This window comes from Vitis riparia, chromosome 14, assembly GCF_004353265.1.
Source record: "Vitis riparia cultivar Riparia Gloire de Montpellier isolate 1030 chromosome 14, EGFV_Vit.rip_1.0, whole genome shotgun sequence".
In the NCBI taxonomy this organism is placed as follows: Eukaryota; Viridiplantae; Streptophyta; class Magnoliopsida; order Vitales; family Vitaceae; genus Vitis; species Vitis riparia.
The window spans coordinates 29,211,889-29,232,596 of record NC_048444.1 but is presented as its reverse complement, the minus strand read 5'-3'; the positions used below and the strand labels follow the sequence as shown (position 1 = coordinate 29,232,596).

Below are 20,708 nucleotides of genomic sequence, written 5' to 3'. Positions count from 1 at the left end.
AGCATTGGTTGGGTGCGGAAGATTCCACGTATCTACAGTGAGTCACCAAGGGTTGGTAAGGTTTTAAAAGGAAGTTTCTTGTGTTATGGGCTGTAATGTTTTCGGCAACATTTAGAAAAAGTAGTTTTTGAAAGCTGTCATACGATCCTTTACACAACAAAAATCTATTCCAAACCTAAAATAATATTTTTAAATATATTTTAAAAATATTTTTTTATATATAATATCTTATTTTTAATCATTCTAAATATTGTTTGACCTTCAAAATCGTACACAAAACATAGAGTGTATAACCTTTGTGCTTTTATTGTTTCCAAAGATTTTAAATTAGGGAAATAGTTGTTTTCTCGCAACAAAAATAGCTTCAAGAAATAAAATTGATTTCACATTCTATCTCTATCCCAGAATTTCAAACATGACAATCAATAGAAGCCCAAAGGGGTAGTGGCATCATTTATTACATCCAACATTCATAAACATAACAAACTCCAATCAACAACCAAAAAGTAAAAATCAAACACTCTATCCGATCACCCCGGATTCAAACCAAACCATGTACTAAAATCAAAACTCATAAATGAATAGACTGAGCTTAAGCAACCGATCATGAATCGTCTAGGCAGCCGATGCACGGCTGTCCGTTTGCAGATGAGTTCCCGTAATCCAAGCTCTCATCATTGTATATATCCCACCACTTCTTCACCAACATCTTTATATCCTCCCTCTCCATGTTCTCCTCCTTCCCAGTATACCTCCATGGCTTTGAACCCTGGAAATCCAATACAGGCTTGTAAGTACTAACTTATCTCATTGCATAAACCTGTTTTTTAGATTTAGGATTTACGGATTAATATCGGAATAAAAATAAATGGTACTTACGGCAGCACAATAGCGAACAACTTTGGTTCTTTCAAGGTCAACGTGTTCTGGGTGGCGCCATAGCATGGGCAAACCAAGGTTGTAGGTTAGTGTAATGGGCATGTACGTGTCTTTGAAGAACATATTCAAATAGTCCTGCAAACAGATGTATATATAAGAAAGGAGATTTTCAAATAGTTGATACAACTGAAAGGAAATTTTTGATGAACAAGAAATAGGCCACCATGCAAAAATTGTTCGAAACACTCCTTAAACTAGTTCAAAATGAGAAAAACATCCTCATGAAATTTGGCCAACCTGCTCAGCAAAAGTGCTAGCAGGAGTGATCTTGAGAGTGCTAAGGAGATCGTCATAGACGGAGAGGTTAGGCTCGAAGATAAACATGCTGGCGTTGAAATAGAAAGGAGTCTCCGGACCCATCTCCGCCGGCCACTTCACCTTCTCCGGGCACTGCTGGCAGTACCCAATCTTGTACTGCGGCGAGTTGCTCCACGTCTTCTCACAGAAACAGTCCATCACAGCATAGAAATACCCATCATCCAAATCAAACAAATGGTCTATGTTACCAAACACCTGTATGTCTCCGTCCAAGTATATCATCTTACTGTATTCCACAAACTGAAAACCAAAAAAAAAGGAACCCAGAATTAGAAAAGGTCAAGGAAGAATCAGAGGGTGAAAATTTGATGAAATGGCTAAAGACCCACCTCCCAGATGCGGAGTTTGGAGTAGTTGATGACGTAGTAGGCCATGGTGAACTGGGTCTGGTTCTCCGGCGGGTTCACCGGCTCGATCTCCTTGACGATGCAGCCCTGTTCCTTCAGAATGCGGCGGTGCTCCGCCGGGACGTCCGGCAGTACCGCCACCACAAGTGGGTATGCGGTTTTAACTTTTCTCAGCCCCTTGGCCAGCCCCACCACGCCCTTCACGTAGTCGCCGTTTCCGGCCAAGAACGTCACATATGCCCGGCTGGAAATGCTGGCAGCCTTGGCCAAACCAGTTGCAGAGGCCAAAGTAGGAGCCATTAGAGCCTTCAAGCAAAGAAGAAAATGAGGGGAAGTTGAAAGTTGTTTGGATCAAATTGTGAGTTTGTTGTAACATTTATACGGGGGCGGGGGGGACCAGAACATTTATATTTTAGGTGGGTTTGGGTTTGGTGGGTTTTTTCGGGGGGGGGGGGGGGGGGGGGGGGGGCCATGATAAGAAATACCTTGCGGCGGAACAAACATTTATTGTTTTTTGGTTGGTTTTTGGGGGGGGGGGGCCATGATAAGAAATACCAAATAGATATAATCTTTAAGAACACAGTTAAATAATTTTTTTTTTTTTCAAAAATATTAAATTAAATTAAAGTATTTAAAAAAATATTATATTAAATTAATGTATTTAAAAAATATTATATTAAATATTTTTTTTAAATATTAAATTAAATAAAAGTATTTTAAAAAATATTAAATTATATAAAAGTATTTTTTAAAAATATTAAATTAAATAAAAATATTAAATTAAATAAAAGTATTTTTCAAAAATATTAATTTTTTTTCTCAAAATCGATAAAGGTCATTTTTAGAAATACTGAAAGATGATATCCTTCAACTCAATTTTTATACTTTTATTGGGTCTTGAGCTCAATTTGAAGAGTTATCTGAACCTTTTGTTAATTTGGGAGCCTATCTACCCCCAAAATAAAATTCTCCCTTTTCTATTTTTAGAAAATATATTATTTTTATCTAAATAAGATTCTTATAGTTTCCTTTTTCTACCCTATAATCAATTAATCATAGTCCATTTTTAATTTTTTTCTGTACGACATAATAAGAGTCTCGGTCCTACTTTCTTGCAACTGTTTCGTTATCCATATTTGTTTTATTATTTACAACACTACCATTCCATATACAGTGAACAAAACCAAGAGTTTTAGACCGACCCAATTCCAAAATCAATATTGGGATTGAAACACTTGACCAACCACTATGAAAATGACAATTGACAACTAGTTACATGAGCCACTCAGCCACCCATGCTAGACAACTAGATGAACCATCTATGCAGAAAAGAACTAGAACACGATCGTGTTAATGTGAACACGACCTTATCCCAAATCCCTGGAGAATATTTTTCAATTTTACATTAAACTAATGGGAACATGACACGCGCAAAAAGTTGTTTTAGAATAGGATAAATGAACATGGAGCATTAATGGGGATGAAGTTTGAATTTGTTTTACCGTGGTCGCCCTCATATTCAAAGAAAAAAAAAAAAAAATCCTCCAAACTCAATTGAGACTCGTGTAGAAATCAAACTCCATCTTCTCCACCCAACCCCACCAAATCAAAGCAAAAAAACCCCACTTCAACCCACCACAACAAGAGCTTTTGGGACATCACACAAGCAGTCTCTTATATTTCATGATTAATATTCATCGATTTTATACAATTGGATTCTATATTTAAGATTTATATTAAAAAATACTTTATCGGAGATAGGGATAATTTCAACATTTTTAAAGGATTAATTATCTATTTTTGAAAGATAAAAAACATAAATTTGATATTTTAATCACCATTAAAAAAACAAAATTAATATTAATAAAAATAATTATAGAAAATAAATAACAAATTTATTAAATTTTTATGAGTTGATTTCGATTTTGAGCAAAGTTAAAAATTAATAAGAATAAATATAAAAATTTCCATTTTGAGAAAAATCATTGATTAATGTATCCTTTGCAGCGTGTTGATAATTGTTTTCCAATTTAAAACGCTTTGGCCCACACCATATTTACGGGTTTGGTCAGCTTTTCTGAGAGAAAGAGAATCCAGTTTCTAGAAACACGTCAAATTAAAATTCGAGTAAAAGGACACGTCATAAACCAAAGCACTCTTCGCAAACACCAGGTTGAGATTTAAGAGTCAGTAAACATTGTGATTGTGCTGCTGAATTGGGAGAAAATCGATTATGAAATTAAAGGAATTTCGCATGTATGAATTATGACGTGTGAACCCAACCACTAAACGTCAAAGGATTGATTCCTTTTGACTTTGTCCATTTAGGAGTTTCACGGATGATCAACGGTTCACAACTGTGGTAGCTTTCTAGACCCACGAGGTGCGACACACCGGATCCTTCACCTGCCACCCTGGCCTTGTTGTTATATACTTATACCATCCTCACTTAGATTGGGTATAAGCCGCTTTCCCTTACTTATGAATGAATGAAGTGTCCTCAGAGAGAGAAATAGAGTGGGCCGTTTGGGGTTCGACCGTCATACCGTCGCAGTAATTAATATATAGTTTTAATGTTTTATGCTTTGAAAATTCTCACTAAACCAACCTATCTATTTATTTTTCTCTCTTGATGCTTTAAAACATTGCTCCATGCCAATACTTCTTTTCTTTTTGTGTTTGGTTTATTTTCTTATTTAAAGCTTGAGTCGGTTTTAATTTATTTGAATACCCACATATAGAATGATTGTTCTAAATTTAATATTAAATATTTCAAAAATCAAATAAGCTTTGTTTATATTAAGATTTTAATTGATTAAATTTATCAATTAAGTACAATAATAATAATAATACATTTCTTTTGTTTGTAAAAAAAATGGGATGTTTTGGAGATTTATGGGCTTGTGCTAAAAGTTTTACTAGTGGAATTATCTTGGGATGATGGCATGCCAAAATTTATGTTTAAATAATGACCCAAATCCAATATGAACAAGCATGTGAATAGGGAATTTAGGAGGTCACAATGTCCTTGATCAAAGCCTAATAGCCCCCCACTTGCTCCAACCCAGAGCCGCCACTTGCGGAGGCATAACTGCCACGCGTCTGCGAAACACTCGTCTATCATTTTTTATTATTCCATTTTTGGAACAGATAAAGTAAGGGCCAGTTAAGTGTGAAGATCTCCATCCACCATGATAAACCTAACAGGGCATGCACCCTGATCATTGAATTTAGAAACCCCGATAATGAAGTGTCAGTTGTTGTGCATTTTTATTGGTACTAGTTCAGATAGTATCAGGAGGGCAATCACAAAGACCTTAGTCCTAAGTTCAAATCATGGGAAAGCCACTTTGAGTTGTTAAAATGATATCATTCTTAAAAATGGATGTATTTTTTTTTTAAAATATACATATTTTTCTAAAAGATATACCTAAAGTTCTACCATGCCAAACGAGATATGGAAATGCTTTAAATGCATTTCAAGGTGTACATAAGTCAATTCTTAAACCCAAATAAAGGAATAGTTCACCTTAAATCAAATGAACATATTTTTCTTAAGGATGTATGTATTTTTATTTTTTATTTTTTATTTTTATGAATATATATATTATTCTGAAAGATATGCCTAAGGTTCTATCATATCGAACGAATTTAGGAAGATCTAAAATAGATCTTTGGATGTACATAAATCAAATCTTACACCCAAATTAGTCAAATGAGGTCATGATTTACCTCAAAGAAAATGTACATATTTTTCTTAGGATGTTTCCAAGGTTCTAACATATCGAGCCATGTATGGGAATACCTCAAATGCTCTCTAGGGCATACATAAGTCAAATCTTAGAGTCAAATTAGGTTGAATAAGGCCATAATTCAACTAAAACCAAATGTACAATTTTTTCTTAAGCATGTACGTATTTTTCTTAAGGATATATGTATCATTCTTAAAGATGTATTTAAGGTTCTACCATATAGAACGAGGTTTGAGAAGACATCAAATGCATCCCCGGGTATACAAAAGTCAAATCTTAGACCCAAATTGGGCCGAATGAGGTGACAATTTACATTACATGATATAACAATATTGGACTTATTATATATTAATAAGATTTCAGTTTCCCATTTTTATCCATCATGTGCATGCATTATACTTTTTTATCATTATGACATGACATCTCTTGCATTGTCCATGCAATTTATATGTAAGGCTGAAAAAAATGGGGGATTGAAACAAGGAATTAACTAAGCTCCATGCTGGTTCTTTATAATTCAAGACTCAGACCGGATCAAGGAATTTACAAACTGGCCCAATTAGAAACAAACCCAATAATATTTGGGCTCGACCCAAATGTTCGGCCCAATTTTTCGAAAAGAGATGCTTGATGACATATAGTTCGTTTTCTTTCTACATTTCTTGGAATTCTGGAAAACGAATTCCGATGGCCGCGATTCACAATGTACATCATCAACAAATCCGGAGGCTTAATCTTCTACAAGGTGAGAATCTCCTTTACATTTCCACGGAAATCATTTTCTGTGAAAATTTTTCTTAGAAAACAAAAAAGGAAAAATTTTAATTTTGTTGGAACTATTGATTGCTTGAGAGTTGAGAGTAAATCGGTGGCTCCTGTAAGATTCTTTCTTAGGAAAGATATATCTTTACAGATGAAGTTCAATTTGAAAAATTATTGTGGATGTTGTTTTGTAGGGAAACAAATAGCGGTCAATGGGGTGCTTACGATTATGGATGGGCGTACGGATGGACACGAATGATAGCTTGCGATCGGCGAGTTTATGGCATTCGAAGCATGCGATTTCTCAGCATTATCGCCGACTAAGGGTTGCTCAGGGAACGAACTCCTTGAAGCGGATGCGGATGCATTCGATCTCCATTGCTTCCAAGCACTCACTGGTATGCCTGGATTTTAATCTAATTTGCTTTAAAAAAAAAAAGAATTGAAATTTGAAGATTTTGTTTATGTTGTGTTGGTTCTCTGTATGGATCCCGGGAAAATGTAGGAAACTGAAGGAAAGAGAATTGATAATTCAACTAAGATAGTGGAAATGATTCTGTAATAAGGTTTGATTCGGTGGAGTTTTGAGTTTTCGCTCTTACTGAGAAATTTGAATAGTGTAGATCTAATCTTTAGGTCAGTGACCGAGTGGAATCAGATGATAATAGCTGATTTTTATTTTTTTTTAGTTTCATTATGCTTCTCATTTTCGATTAATTAGAGATTAAATTTTCGCTAGCTATGGTTTGGTTGGAGAGAAAACTGAGGAAAGAAAGGAAAGAAAGTATTCGACTCAGAGCATTGAAGGTTTAAGTTTCCTCAGGCAATAAATAGCGAATATTTGAAGCTCAAATTTTAATTTCTCAGCAACTAAGGGATTCCATGTTTTTCGCTTCAGTAAGTAGTGTTAGATCGATTGGCTCTGGTTTCTCGATACTACAACTTGTATGCAAAAATAGCTTCAAGAAATAAAATTGAAAGAAACTTAAGAATCAACTTGTATGCATATAGATAGGAATTCTATGCTTTTGAACACAAAAGCATGTGGTAACTTTACACCAATCGTATACTAATTAATGTATTTTGTTACATTCATATCATCCAATATTCATAAACCCAACAAATTCCAATCAACAAAAATGGAAATAAAAAAAAAAAAATCATCAACCTTACATATCCTCCCAATACAACCCTTCTCCTAGACTTAAAACTTTACAAGAAGAAGAATATGTTCACCCTGGCTTCAAACCAACCCCAACTACTAAAACTAAACTCCTATTTATATAAACTAAGCTTAAGCAACCGATCTAGGCAGCCGATGGGGCGGCAATGTAGTGGACTACGCCGGCCTCTGAAAGCGCCACCGTGAATGGCTTTCCGTCTGCAGATGAGTTCCTGTAATCCAAGCTCTCATCATTGTATATATCCCACCACTTCTTCACCAACATCTTTATATCCTCCCTCTCCATGTTCTCCTCCTTCCCAGTATACCTCCATGGCTTTGAACCCTGGAAATCCAATACAGATTTATTATAAACCGGTCTAGGGTTGTGGATTTAGGGTTTACGGATTAATTCCGGACTTAGAAATGATACTTACAGCAGCACAATAGTGAACAACATTGGTTCTTTGAAGGTCAATGTTCTCTGGGTGGCGCCATAGCATGGCTAAAACAAGGTTGTAGGTGGGTGGAATGGGCCTGTAGATGTCCCTGAAGAACATATTCAAATAGTCCTGCAAACAGAAATATACAAAATGGTAGGTATTAGATGATACAACTGAAAAGGAAAAGTTTCATGGACAAGAACCTGAGCCCCTGTTTGGCTGTTTCCTAGGAAATGTTGACTGGTTGAGTTTTGTAAGAATTTTCAGTTTTAAGAAAGCAAGAAGCCAAAAGAAACAGTTTGGCATGCGCCAAAGTAGAAAAAACCGAAACCTAATTCAGGGAGGTGTTTGAAAAGGACAAGGCCCCAAAATCCCTGAAATATTTTTATAACAGGAAGAAAGAAAACAGTTGAGCCAAACATACCGGAATCAGTTTGAAATGACAAACAAGCCCTCAAGTGTGTTGCACCAAGGGGCATGTGTTTTATGAAAACATGTTCTCAGTAAAAGCGAGTTTAGAGAAAAACCAGAAAAATGGAACTAGAGGATAACAAAAAACAAAATTTTCAAGCAAAACAAAAACTAAATTAGTTTAAAACGACAGAAATGACCTCAAAACACCTCATCCATGTTAGAAAAACCAGGAAAAAAAATAGTTCAGAGTTGAACGATTGGAAACCCAGGCAAAAATTAATCCAAACAGATCCTAAACGAGCCAAAATGACAAAACACCCTCATGGAATTTGACAAACCTGCTCGGCAAAGGAGGTAGGAGTTGTGATCTTGAGAGTGGTAAGGAGATCATCATAGACGGAAAGGCAAGGCTCAAACACAAACATGCCGGCGTTGAAGTAGAGAGGAGGTGCTGGACCCATCTCCGCCGGCCACTGCACCTTCTCCGGGCACTGCTGGCAGTACCCAATCTTGTACTGCGGCGAGTTGCTCCACGTCTTCTCACAGAAACAGTCCATCACAGCATAGAAATGCCCATCATCCAAATCAAACAAATGGTCTATGTTACCAAACACCTGTATGTCTCCGTCCAAGTATATCATCTTACTGTACTCCACAAACTGAAAACAAAAAAAAAGAACCCAGAATTAGAAAAAGTCAAGTAAGAATCAGAGGGTGAAAATTTGATGAAATGGCTAAAGACCCACCTCCCAGATGCGGAGTTTGGAGTAGTTGATGACGTAGTAGGCCATGGCGAACTGGGTCTGGTTCTCCGGCGGGTTCACCGGCTCGATCTCCCTGACGACGCAGCCCTGGTCCTCCAGAATGCGGCGGTGCTCCGCCGGGACGTCCGGCAGTACCGCCACCACAAGTGGGTATGCGGTTTTCACCTTTCTCAGCCCCTTGGCCAGCCCCACCACGCCCTTCACGTAGTCGCCGTTACCGGCCAAGAAAGTCACATACGCCCGGCTGGAAATGCTGGCAGCCTTGGCTAAACCAGTTGCAGAGGCCAAAGTAGGAGCCATTAGAGCCTTCAACTAAAGAAAACTAGAAAGAAAATGAGGGAAAGTTGAAAGTTGTTTGGATCAAATTGTGAGTTTGTTGTAGATTTTGGGTGGTGTAGTGTGGTGTTTATATAGGCATTGAGGGTAGTTGGATTGAATCAAGAAAATCATATGAAAATGTGAAGTACGAGGTGGATCAATACATGAAGCCCACGCGTCCACTCGGCTTTCTTCTCAAAACGCCGTCGTTTCATTTGTCGCATTCCTCAAATTTCGACCAAAACGGTGTCGTTTTCCTTTCCATAGATTCCTGCGTTATCCTCTCCCTAGAATAATCCCCCCGGTACGCGTGGCGGAAATTCCAATCCGACGATGAAGGAGAGTTCCGGATTCCAGTCCAAGGCAGTCGAATCCAGTAGAAGACTCTGCTGATGACTAAATTACCCTTTATAGTTTTTTATTTTTAAGAGTAGTTGTTAGAGCAAAAAAATATTAATTTTAAGAGCAATTCATCGTGTTTTTCGGATGTACAAATTATCACGTGTGAATCCAACCATTAACCATAAAGGATCAATATGAACGCTCCAAAATCCACCAAAATATGAAAATCTATAACATATCTTTACATATAAAATCATGATTTGGTCCATTTTAGGCGTTTCTCGCATAATCAACGGTTCAGATATGTCGGAAACTTTCTACACCCACGATATGCGATACACCGGATCCCTCACCCTCGCGAAGTTTCACTCAGGGTAAATCCGGTATTTCAAAAAAACGCCACCTCTTCACCGCCGCTCGCTATCCTCACCGACCAGGCGTGTAAACCCTTTACACGAAAGGCGCCCCTTGTGGCGCCACTAGGCATGATAACTGCCACGCGTCGAAAAAGCACGCGTCTGTCATTTTTTATTATTCCATTTCGGAACAGGTGAGGTGGGGGCCAGTGGTGGTTATTAGTGTGAAGATCGAATTCGTCAGAAGGAGCATGCACCTGGCAGATCCCATGTAGAGGACGGTGATTTGCCACGTGTAAAGAACCCACATGCCTGGAAAGATCTTATAGTTATGTTAGTTGCCCTAAAGTGTGGACTATGTAGATTAAGTGGAATGGATAATGTATAAATAATGATAAGACTACACTGTGGAAAGTCCATTACTTGTGAATTAAGGAAATGAATTAAATTTTAAGATAATGTTTTTTTCTTGCATTCAGACTAGGAGGCAGACGTCGCCGGAGTTGAGAGTGAGAGAGAAGTGGCCGATCAGAGGCGTAGATCCGGGAGGAGGTTGGCCGTCGATTCCTTGGTAGGGGAATCTCAGATTGTTGATCTCCACCGTCGGCTTCCAGGTGATGCTTAGGGGGAAATGCCCAACCATTGCCCTCGATCTTAAAAGAATTAGGAAACCTTGTTATTTAAGGAGGTTTTGAATAAAAGTAATTTTTTGGGAAACTATTTTGAAAATTGAAAAAAACCTTGTTATTTGATATTGAAATTCTTTTACACAAGAATAATAAAAATAACCAAATTATATTTATTTTTTAAAATTTATAATTCAATAGTCTAATAAATTAATTTTAATATATCTATGATTAAAAAAGAATGGATTAATTATATTTTTTAATCCATTAAAATAAATTACTTCTAATACAAAAATTAACGATTTTATGATAATTAATAATTCAATAAAAGAATATGATAGTTTATATGACCTTCCAATATAATATTTTATTTCAGATAATATTTTATTTGTGAGAACAAAATAATTTTGAAAAGTATTTTTACTTTCTCTATTTTCTGGATTCGATTTCAGTAAAATTGAAACATGTTAAGATATTGATAAAGGACTTAAGTCCTATCTAATAACTTGATGGTTTGAAACCCTGCTTCAAAATATTTATTAATATTTTATCGATATTTTCAATATATTCATAAAATCTAATATATTCATATTTACCAATATTTTCATCTTTTACTCCAAGTGAGAAAGTGCAATAATGGAAACTATGAATGGTAGCAACAAGGGCAAGGAGGTGTAATAGTTGCCAATGCATAGTGCAACAAGAACGGTGTCAGTGGAGAAAGGTGATGGTCCCATCATGACTGTGCAGATATAGGATGAAAGTGTTATCTAGATCATTGAAATATATGGATAATAAATGTGTATAAAAAATATACAAATAAAATGAAGTAGCTCACAAATAAGGTTGATCAAGGCTAGAGTTTGACTTTATGTTCTTAGAACGAATTTATCCCACTCATGTACTTACGGTTTATTGATAATCATCTCCCAAGATATAACAATTTTTTATTTTTTTTTGTAATAATAGCACTTCAAATAACAAGAAATAGCAAATCATTTGATGATTTGTACTTTCTTGAATACTAAATATTTGATAGAAAAGATAAATGACTAGACTTGAAGTTAGAAATGACTTGAATGACAATAAAAGAAAAAGAGTGAAAAGAATGGATGAATGAATGAAAATGCCATATGAGATCCCTATTTATAAATTTAGTGATGACCTTTAGAAGAGACGTGTCTTTAAGGTAATAGACATATCTTTTGAAAAAGAATGTATCTTTTAAATACAAGACACATCCTTCAAAACAAGTTATATCTATTAAAAAACAATGTCTTCTAAGGAAAAGAAAATTCTAATTTCCATTCACTTACATAAATTCTAATAGAATGGGGGTTATCATATCCATGAGTGAAAGATGTGGAGGGTGATGATATTGGTCATGAGATGGAAAAGAGAAGATAGAAGGAAGAAATGGAAGAAAGAAAAGAAAATGAAGGAGAGAAGGGAAGGAAGAGGGGGTGCCGGTAAGTATGGGGCGACTATGATAATGGAAGAAAAGAAAATAAAGAGAAAGGGGGTTTAGGGGTTAAATGGAGGGTTAGGATTTAACAAAATAAATGAAATGTCCAAATCAATTCTTATGCCCAGATTTATTCTATGAGGCTTATGGTTAGGATTATCATTCTTAAGCCCCTTAAACCTTAAATGATTCATTCTCGTCCGAAATCGACCATAATATTAGAAATCTATGACATATCCTTCATATAAAATTTTGATGTTGTCCACTTAGGAGTTTCACGCTCAGCGGTTCACATTTGTAGACTGTGGTAGGCTGGTAACTCTTCTATACCCATGAGGTGCGACACACCGGATCCGCCACACTTGCGAAATTTGAAATTTCCAACCAGGGAACAAGGCGTACGATAGTCCCCAAAGCTCCTAGTCGGTCCCAGGAGGCATACTGCCTTTACTATTCCCTTTTTGGAACATATGGGGTGGGTGGGAGCCAGTCAAGTGCGAAGATAAGGAGACACCACGTGGCCGAATTTCATGTAAAGGACGGCGCCTTCCCACCTGTAAAGGACCCATATACCTGGAAAGATCTTACAGTTATGTTAGTTGTCGGATAAAAGCTAAAGGATAACGTATAAATAATTTTTTTTTTATTAGAGAAAATAAATTTTAAATCAAGAGACTTGAATTTATTAATAAATTTAATAATTTAAAAGAATAATTTAAAACACAAAATTACATATCATAACTAAAAAGATAATATAAAATAGAATAGTATTAATAACTATTAATTTTGAATTATTATTCTTTATTTTTAACAAAATAAATTGACTATACTTTTATAAAAATATTTTTCTACTATTTATAAAATGATCATATAAATAACATTAGAAATTATTAATTTTGAATTATTATTATTATTTTTAACCACATAAATCAATTAATGTTAATATCTATATTTTTATAATATTTATATATAATTTGAGATTTTATTATATCATTAATATTCGTATATTATTAAAAAATCTATTTATTTTAATTTATTTGTAATTAAAAAATTATTTTTATTATTAATAAGACATGAATTAAATTTAGATTAATTATTTTATTATAATATTATAATTATAAATAATATATCAATAATAATAAACATAAAATCAATTAATTTTACAATGAATATATTTATAATAATTTTATTGTTAAAATATATTATTAGTTAAAATATTATTAAAAATATGAAAAATGGAAAAAAAATTATTTTTTTGGAAATCGCCTCTATTTCACCTTCGAATTTTTTTTTTTTTTTATCTCTTTCTTCCCTTAATTTTGTTTTTAAGAAATCATCGTTTTAAACTTTTTGAATTTAAAAATAATAATAATAATAAAAAGATATCATTTTATCCTATAATTTTTTTTAAAAAAATTATCTCTTTAAAAAACGATTTTTGTCTATGAATTTTTTTTTAAAACAAAATAAATAGCCACTTTAAAAGATGATTTTTTTTATAGGGCATTTACCAAAAATCCAAAAAGCAATTTCGTTTCTTAGTAAAAATTAAGAAAAGTATTTTTAGGAAAATATAAAAAAATTATTTTTAATAAAATTAATAATTATTAGAAAAATTGTTTTGTAAATAAAGTTGTTCCAACAATTAATTTTTAATAAAATTATCCAAAAAAAATGTTTTTTAAATTGATTATTTTTTCTTAATTAAAATGAGATTAAAAATATTTTTTTTTGGAAATAGAGGATTTAAATAATTTTTTTTTTAGAATAGGATGAGAGTTATTTTTATAAATTAAAGTTGTAGAAATCATTTTCTTAATAAAATTGGATTGAATTTTAACATTTTTGTTTTTTTGTTTTTAATTAAAAATCATTTTGAAAATAAAGTTATATATATATAAAATAATTTGTATAAATTACTTTTCTTACATGAAAATAAATTGAGATATTTTTATAAATAAAGTTGTAAAAGTTCATTCATTTTTTAATAAACGCAAATAAAAATAATTTTTGTTGCAAATTCAAATTTTGTAATAAATTGTTTTGATAAAAAAAAAAAAAAAAACGTGTCAATAGCTTTCTTGAAAAGAAAAATTGACAACAAATAGAGGTGAATCAAACGTTTTATTGAAAATAAATTGAAGCTATTTTTTTTTTGTAAATAATTAAATTGACATCATTAATTCAAAATTGCTTCTAATAAAATCCTTTGAAATTTAATTTAAAAAATCATTTTTTAATCTATTTAATAAATCAATTTACATAATTCTCTTATTATTTATTTTATATAGTCTTGTAATTAGATCTGTGGACCCGTATTTTGGCAGGATGCGTTCTTACTTGATGACAAAACTTGCTAATTTGATTTTTTTATGAAAGATTTTGAGTCGTTGCTTATTTTTATTTTAATTTTAAAAGGAAAACAAAAGAAGAAGAAGAAGAAGAATATGTTCACCCTGGCTTCGAACCAAACCCAACTCCTATTTATATAAACTAAGCTGAAGCAACCGATCTAGGCAGCCGATGGGGCGGCGATGTAGTGGACTACGCCGGCCTCTGAAAGCGCCACCGTGAATGGCTTTCCGTCTGCAGATGAGTTCCTGTAATCCAAGCTCTCATCATTGTATATATCCCACCACTTCTTCACCAACATCTTTATTATAAACCGGTCTAGGGTTGTGGATTTAGGGTTTACGGATTAATTCCGGCCTTAGAAATGATACTTACAGCGCTCGCCGGAGTTGAGAGTAAGAGAGAAGTGGTCGATCAGTGGCGTAGATCCGGGAGGAGAAGAATTTATATATAGATTTAGAGAGAGGGAGAGACGTGGCATGTTGTCAGACGCTAGAAGCATTGGTTGGGCGCGGAAGATTGCACGCATCTACAGTGAGTGAACAATGGTTGGTAAGGTTTTATGGGCTGTAATGTTTTCGGAAACATTTATAAAAAAGTAGTTCTTGAAAGCCTTCACACAAAACCTAAAATATTTTTAATATATTTCAAATAATTTTATGTATGATATTTTATTTTTAATTATTCTAAATATTTTGTGTAATAATTTTTAAAAAATAAATAAAATAATATAAAATATCTAAAATATATTATTTGAAAATATCATTTTTTTTTTGTTCTTAAAAATAAAAATCAGTTTTTAATTATTAAACTAATTTTTTAGATTTTTTGTTTTAGAGAACGAAAACTGTTTTAAAAAACGATTCTCATTTCTCCATAGAACAACTTGCTATCACATGAAAATTTGCATATCGATATGTTAAATTTCAAAACCTAACTCAAAGTTTTGTTTGACCCTCGAAATCGTACACAAAACATAGAGTATATAACCTTTGTGTAATTTCTTCTAAGTGTTTTTATTGTTTCCAAAGATTTTAAATTATGGAAATAGTTGTTTTCTCGCGCGCGGGAAAAATAGCTTCAAAAAATAAAATTGATTTCCCATTCTATCTCTATCCCAGAATTTCAAACATGACAATCAAACTTATTTCAGGAATCAATAAAAGCCCAAAGGGTGGTGGCATCATTTATTTCATCCAACATTCATAAACATAACACACTCCAATCAACAACAGAAAAAGTAAAATCAAACACTGAATCCTCCTATGGAAGAAGAATACGTTCACCCCGGATTGAAACCAAACCAAGTACTAAAATCAAAACTCATAAATGCATAGACTGAGTTTAAGCAACCGACGCAGATGAGTTCCCGTAATCCAAGCTCTCATCATTGTATATATCCCACCACTTCTTTACCAACATCTTTATATCCTCCCTCTCCATGTTCTCCTCCTGCCCAGTATACTTCCATGGCTTTGAACCCTGAAAATCCAATACAGGCTTGTAAGTACTAACTTATCTCATTGCATAAACCTGTTTTTTAGATTTAGGATTTACGGATTAATATCGGAATAAAAATAAATGGTACTTACGGCAGCACAATAGCGAACAACTTTGGTTCTTTCAAGGTCGACGTGTTCTGGGTGGCGCCATAGCATGGGCAAACCAAGGTTGTAGGCTAGTGTAATGGGCATGTAGGTGTCTTTGAAGAACATATTCAAATAGTCCTGCAAACAGATGTATGTATAAGAAAGAGGTTTTCAAATAGTTGATACAACTGAAAGGAAATTTTTGATGAACAAGAAACTGAGCCCTCTTTGGCTGCTCCCTACAAAATGTTTAGTCGAGGATTTTCTGTTTTAAGAAAGCAACAAACCAAAGAAACAGTTTGCTATGCATCAACCCAAGAGCCTGTTTTGTGAACATATTTCTGTTTCTCCATGCTAAAAGACATTTAGACAAGTTTTTCAATTGTTTTTGGGAAGCAATTTAAAAATAATAATTACAAAATATGAAAGAATGGTTCAAAATAAAAAGAAATATTAATAACAGTTTGAAATAACAAAAATGCCCTCGAGAGTGTTACACCCAGGGCATGTGTTTTTTGAAAACGTGTATTTTGATAACATGTTTTCAGGATCATTTTGAGAAAACAATAAAACGATTTTGCGAATACAAGTTTTAAAGAAAAAGGACAAAAAACAGAAGTGTTTTTTGAGGCAAAAGATTTTTCAAAAAATGAAAAACACCATGCTTGTATAACTACGCAAAAGTAGAAACCAAGGCACGAAGAGACAAGGAAAAAAATTGAGTCAAACAGAATCTAAACTAGTTTAAAATGGCAACAAGACCCTCAAACCACTGTTCAGAAAAACAACTTTCTCCTAAAAAAAACAGCTTAAAGAAAAAAAAAAAAGAACGCAAAAGGACAAAGACCTCATTTTTGGAATTGAACGAAAGGCCACCATGCAAAAATTGTTCGAAACACTCGAGTGATCACTAGAGTGCTGAGGAGATGGTCATAGACGGAGAGGTTAGGCTCGAAGATAAACATGCCGGCGTTGAAGTAGAAAGGAGGCTCCGGCCACTTCACCTTCTCCGGGCACTGCTGGCAGTACCCAATCCTGTACTGCGGCGAGTTACTCCACGATCTCTCACAGAAACAGTCCATCACAGCATGGAAATGCCCATTACCCAAATCAAACAAATGATCTATGTTACCAAACACCTGTATGTCTCCGTCCAAGCATATTATCTTACTGTACTCCACAAACTGAAAAAAAAAAACCCAGAATTAGAACAATTCAAGGAAGAATCAGAGGATGAAAATTTGATGAAATGGCTACAGACCCACCTCCCAGATGCGGAGTTTGGAGTATTTGATGACGTAGTAGGCCATGGCGAACTGGGTCTGGTTCTCCGGCGGGTTCACCGGCTCGATCTCCCTGACGACGCAGATCAGCCTTGGCCAAACCAGTTGCAGAGGCCAAAGTAGGAGCCATTAGAACCTCAACCAAAGAAAAGTAGAGAGAAAAATGAGAGAAAGTTGAATGTTGTTCGGATCCAGTTTTTTGCAAATACCGTGTGGTATACTGGGTATATTTATAGAGATTTAGAGTGGTTGGATGGAAGCAATAAAGTCAAATCAAAATATCTCAAAACGCCGTCGTTTCATTTGTTTCCAATTTCCGCATCAATCTTCTCTGCTCAAAACTAGGTCGTTTCATTCTACTCTAATTTCCAAGGATTTTTTATAATTGTACTGTGAATTTAAAATTAATTTTAAAAAATACAGTTCAGTGAAAAATATTTCCAAATCTAAGGTACTTTTTGGTTATGATCTTTTCCATGGAATGGTGCTTACTGGGAAGGCTATGAATTTTTTCAATTTATTATTATCATTTATCATTATTTCTTAAATTGACTAGAAAAAACAAATTGAGTATTTTCAAACGGGAGCAGTTGTGGGTGAATATTCCTTTGAGCTTGACTCCTTCATATGGAGAGTTGTGAATTACCAGGAGCATGCATGATGGTCATGGTCCATGGGTGCATATGATGATGATGAACGGCTAGATTTGAAAAAGGAGGAGAAGAAGAAGAAGAAAAGGACAGACATGCTCATTCTCAAAGGAGTGGTACATCCATGTTAATAGGTTCACGTACTCTCATGCATAATAAATAATAATTCTTTTTTTTAAAAAAAATAATTTGGGGTTGGGGGTTGACTTCATAGGATGGGTTGTGTGGGGGTGAATCTTTCATACCAAGCCTTTGTTTCATACCAGCCAGCCCACCATTGCTCTCAAATACATTTCCATACGCCTCTTTGCCCTTTCTAGACACCCCTCCTCTTCCATCTTCACAAATCACAATGGTGAAGATTATGTCATAACCGGCATTCTCTCTCCACTCTTTTCTCCTTTCCGCTTCATTTTTCATTTTTGGTCTAGGATTCAGCTTACTTACACTTACCACAAGGGCAAGGTTGCCCCTTATTAAATATTATGCACTAAACATATATATATATATAATTTAAAGTATCATATGAAAAAAAATATTAAAAGAATATTTTAAAGAGTAAATTAATTATAATTATTTTATGATTAAATGCAAAAATTTCTTTTAATTGATTACTAAAAATGTAACGTCCCAAAATTTAATCTAAGGGCAAAATAGTAATTTATAAAGTAATTAAATAATTAATTAAATTCATTAAGGGTGAAAGAGTCATTTTACAATTAAAAATCCTAGGTATAAATTAAATTTTCCTCATGTCTTCTTCATTGAGAAAACTCTATCAACCAAAATTAGAGAATTGAAGATCGTAAGGCTCAAGGATTAGAGTTTTAAAGTTTGAAGTTCATATATTTTTTTTTCAGGTAAAATTCTAACATTTAATTAATATATTATATTCGTTAGTTAGTTCTGAACACGCTAGTTATTCTTTGAAATTTTTTTAATTTAGATTAGGTATGGACTCTGTATTTCCTCTCATGCGCTTCCACTCAATGGCGAGCTCGATTTTTATTTGAAAAATGATTTAATTATTAGAAACTGACTTGGAGTCGCCACTTTTTTATTTTATTTTAAAAGGGTAAACAAAATAAGAAAGACAACCCTAAGTGTAACTCCTTATTTGGAAAAGGTGGTATGTGAAAAATCAAATCAGGGTTCGGGGGTCAAGTTACTTATCGGGAAGATCGAGAAAATATGGTAAAGACCATAGCACCCCTCTAAGTCCTAAAAAACGAGTCTCTATTAATAATGAAATGAAACAAACATGAAGATTGGTAAGGAAATCAATAGATACCTAGAATGATCATGCACATGTGAGAATCAAAAGTCTCGACTTTTATTGTTCCATTTTTGGGGGCCGTTAAGTGTAAAGGTCCAGTTGGTTATAAAGAGACACCACGTGGTCGAATTCCATGCGGAGGGCGGTGTTAAGACAGTTAGTTGCCCCAAAGAGCGGATTAAGGCTAAAGGATACTGTATAAACAATGACTTGTTTTTTACTATAGACAAAAATGTCAAAAGCCAGATTACTTGTGAATTAAGATAATGAATTAAATTATTATAAATCTTGTAATATAAAATCTTGCATCCCTTTCAATTAAGAATGATAATCATTGAAAAATGATAGTTCAATTGCAAGTTGATGTTGTCAGTAGGATTATTAAATGAACTCCCATATCAAAATTAAGTCGATTGAAGGAGTAAATATTATATCTTGTCTCTTATGAATGAAAAAATAATTAAATTTGAATCAATTGTGCGTAATTTATTTAAAGGATGTAGACGTTTTTTTTTTTTTATAAAAAAATATATTTATTTTTTTTAAACGGATGTACTCAAGGTTTTACAATACCAAATGAGGTTTAGGAATGTCTCAATTGCATCTTAAGGTCTATATAAATCAAATCTTAGACTCGAAATAGGTCATAGTTACAATTTACCTTAAATCAAATATACTCATTTTTCTCAAGATACATTCACAATTCCTACATATTTTTCTTAAAAATCATAATATTTAATTTTATTTCCTTATCTTCGTATTTTATTATTTTAAAATTGTTATGTTAATTGTTTAGATGATTCATACAAATAAAAACTTCTCACCTAACTTTTGAAATTAGAAAATTAAATTCAGAAAAAAGAATAGCCACGTCACATTTTTAAAGTTTATAAAAGTATTAAACCCAACAAGATTCTCATATGCCACATTTTGCTTAGATTTCTCAAACACGGAGGAAAATGAAATGCAACAGCACAACCAGTCCACACTTAATATTCAACATGGGACCCACGAAATTGTCAATTATAATTGCATTGCATATTGTTTTTTTGCTAAAACGTTAGAATTTTTTTTTTCTTATTTTAAAGTTCGGGGATTGATCTGAGGACCCGAATCCACGATCCAAATTCCGAGAGAGAAATTAACTAAGCCTTGTTGAGGAAGGCTATTAGTCTGCCCCATGCTGGTTCTTTATATTTCAAGATTTAAGCCGGATCAAGGAATTTACAAACTGGCCCAATTAGAAACAAACCCAATATTATTTGGGCCCAACCCATTGGGTCGGTCCCAATTTTTCGAAAAGAGATACATGATGGCAATGTTCGTTTTCTTTCTACATTTCTTGGAATTCTGGAAAACGAATTCGAATGGCCGCGATTCACAGTGTACATCATCAACAAATCCGGAGGAAATCATTTTCTATGAAAAAAATTTCTGAGAAAATAAAAAAGGAAAAATTTTAATTTTTTTGCAACTATTCAGAGCTTGAGGGTAAATTGGTCGCTCCTGTAAGATTCTTTCTTAGGAAAGATATATCTTTACAGATGGAG

At 33.8% G+C, this 20,708-nt stretch overlaps 2 protein-coding genes and 1 pseudogene across 2 annotated transcripts; all 3 read right to left on the bottom strand.

Moving 5' to 3' along the window:
• Nucleotides 1-395: 395 nt before the first annotated feature.
• LOC117931265 (galactinol synthase 2-like) lies at nt 396-1,933 on the bottom strand. Its single transcript, XM_034852205.1, has 4 exons — nt 1,587-1,933; nt 1,177-1,497; nt 880-1,014; nt 396-769 (listed from the first exon to the last, which is right to left on the bottom strand). The coding sequence occupies exons 1-4, from the start codon at nt 1,902-1,904 to the stop codon at nt 605-607; spliced, it is 939 nt and encodes a 312-aa protein (XP_034708096.1). The 5' UTR covers nt 1,905-1,933; the 3' UTR covers nt 396-604.
• Nucleotides 1,934-7,103: 5,170 nt separating this feature from the next.
• On the bottom strand, nt 7,104-9,274 carry LOC117931264 (galactinol synthase 2-like). Its single transcript, XM_034852204.1, has 4 exons — nt 8,884-9,274; nt 8,476-8,796; nt 7,718-7,852; nt 7,104-7,626 (listed from the first exon to the last, which is right to left on the bottom strand). Exons 1-4 carry the CDS (start codon nt 9,199-9,201, stop codon nt 7,426-7,428), a joined length of 975 nt encoding a protein of 324 aa, XP_034708095.1. The 5' UTR covers nt 9,202-9,274; the 3' UTR covers nt 7,104-7,425.
• Nucleotides 9,275-14,500: 5,226 nt separating this feature from the next.
• LOC117931267 overlaps nt 14,501-20,708 on the bottom strand; it is a 65,399-nt pseudogene continuing 59,191 nt past the window's right edge.

Coding starts and splice junctions, on each gene's coding strand:
- LOC117931264 (XM_034852204.1), bottom strand. CDS start 9,201: ATGGCTCCTACTTTGGCCTCTGCAACTGGTTTAGCCAAGGCTGCCAGC. Junction 8,797..8,883: donor CCAAACTCCGCATCTGGGAG/GTGGGTCTTTAG, acceptor TTTTGTTTTCAG/TTTGTGGAGTACAGTAAGAT. Junction 7,853..8,475: donor CTACCTCCTTTGCCGAGCAG/GTTTGTCAAATT, acceptor TTCTGTTTGCAG/GACTATTTGAATATGTTCTT.
- LOC117931265 (XM_034852205.1), bottom strand. CDS start 1,904: ATGGCTCCTACTTTGGCCTCTGCAACTGGTTTGGCCAAGGCTGCCAGC. Junction 1,498..1,586: donor CCAAACTCCGCATCTGGGAG/GTGGGTCTTTAG, acceptor TTTGGTTTTCAG/TTTGTGGAATACAGTAAGAT. Junction 770..879: donor TTGTTCGCTATTGTGCTGCC/GTAAGTACCATT, acceptor TTGGATTTCCAG/GGTTCAAAGCCATGGAGGTA.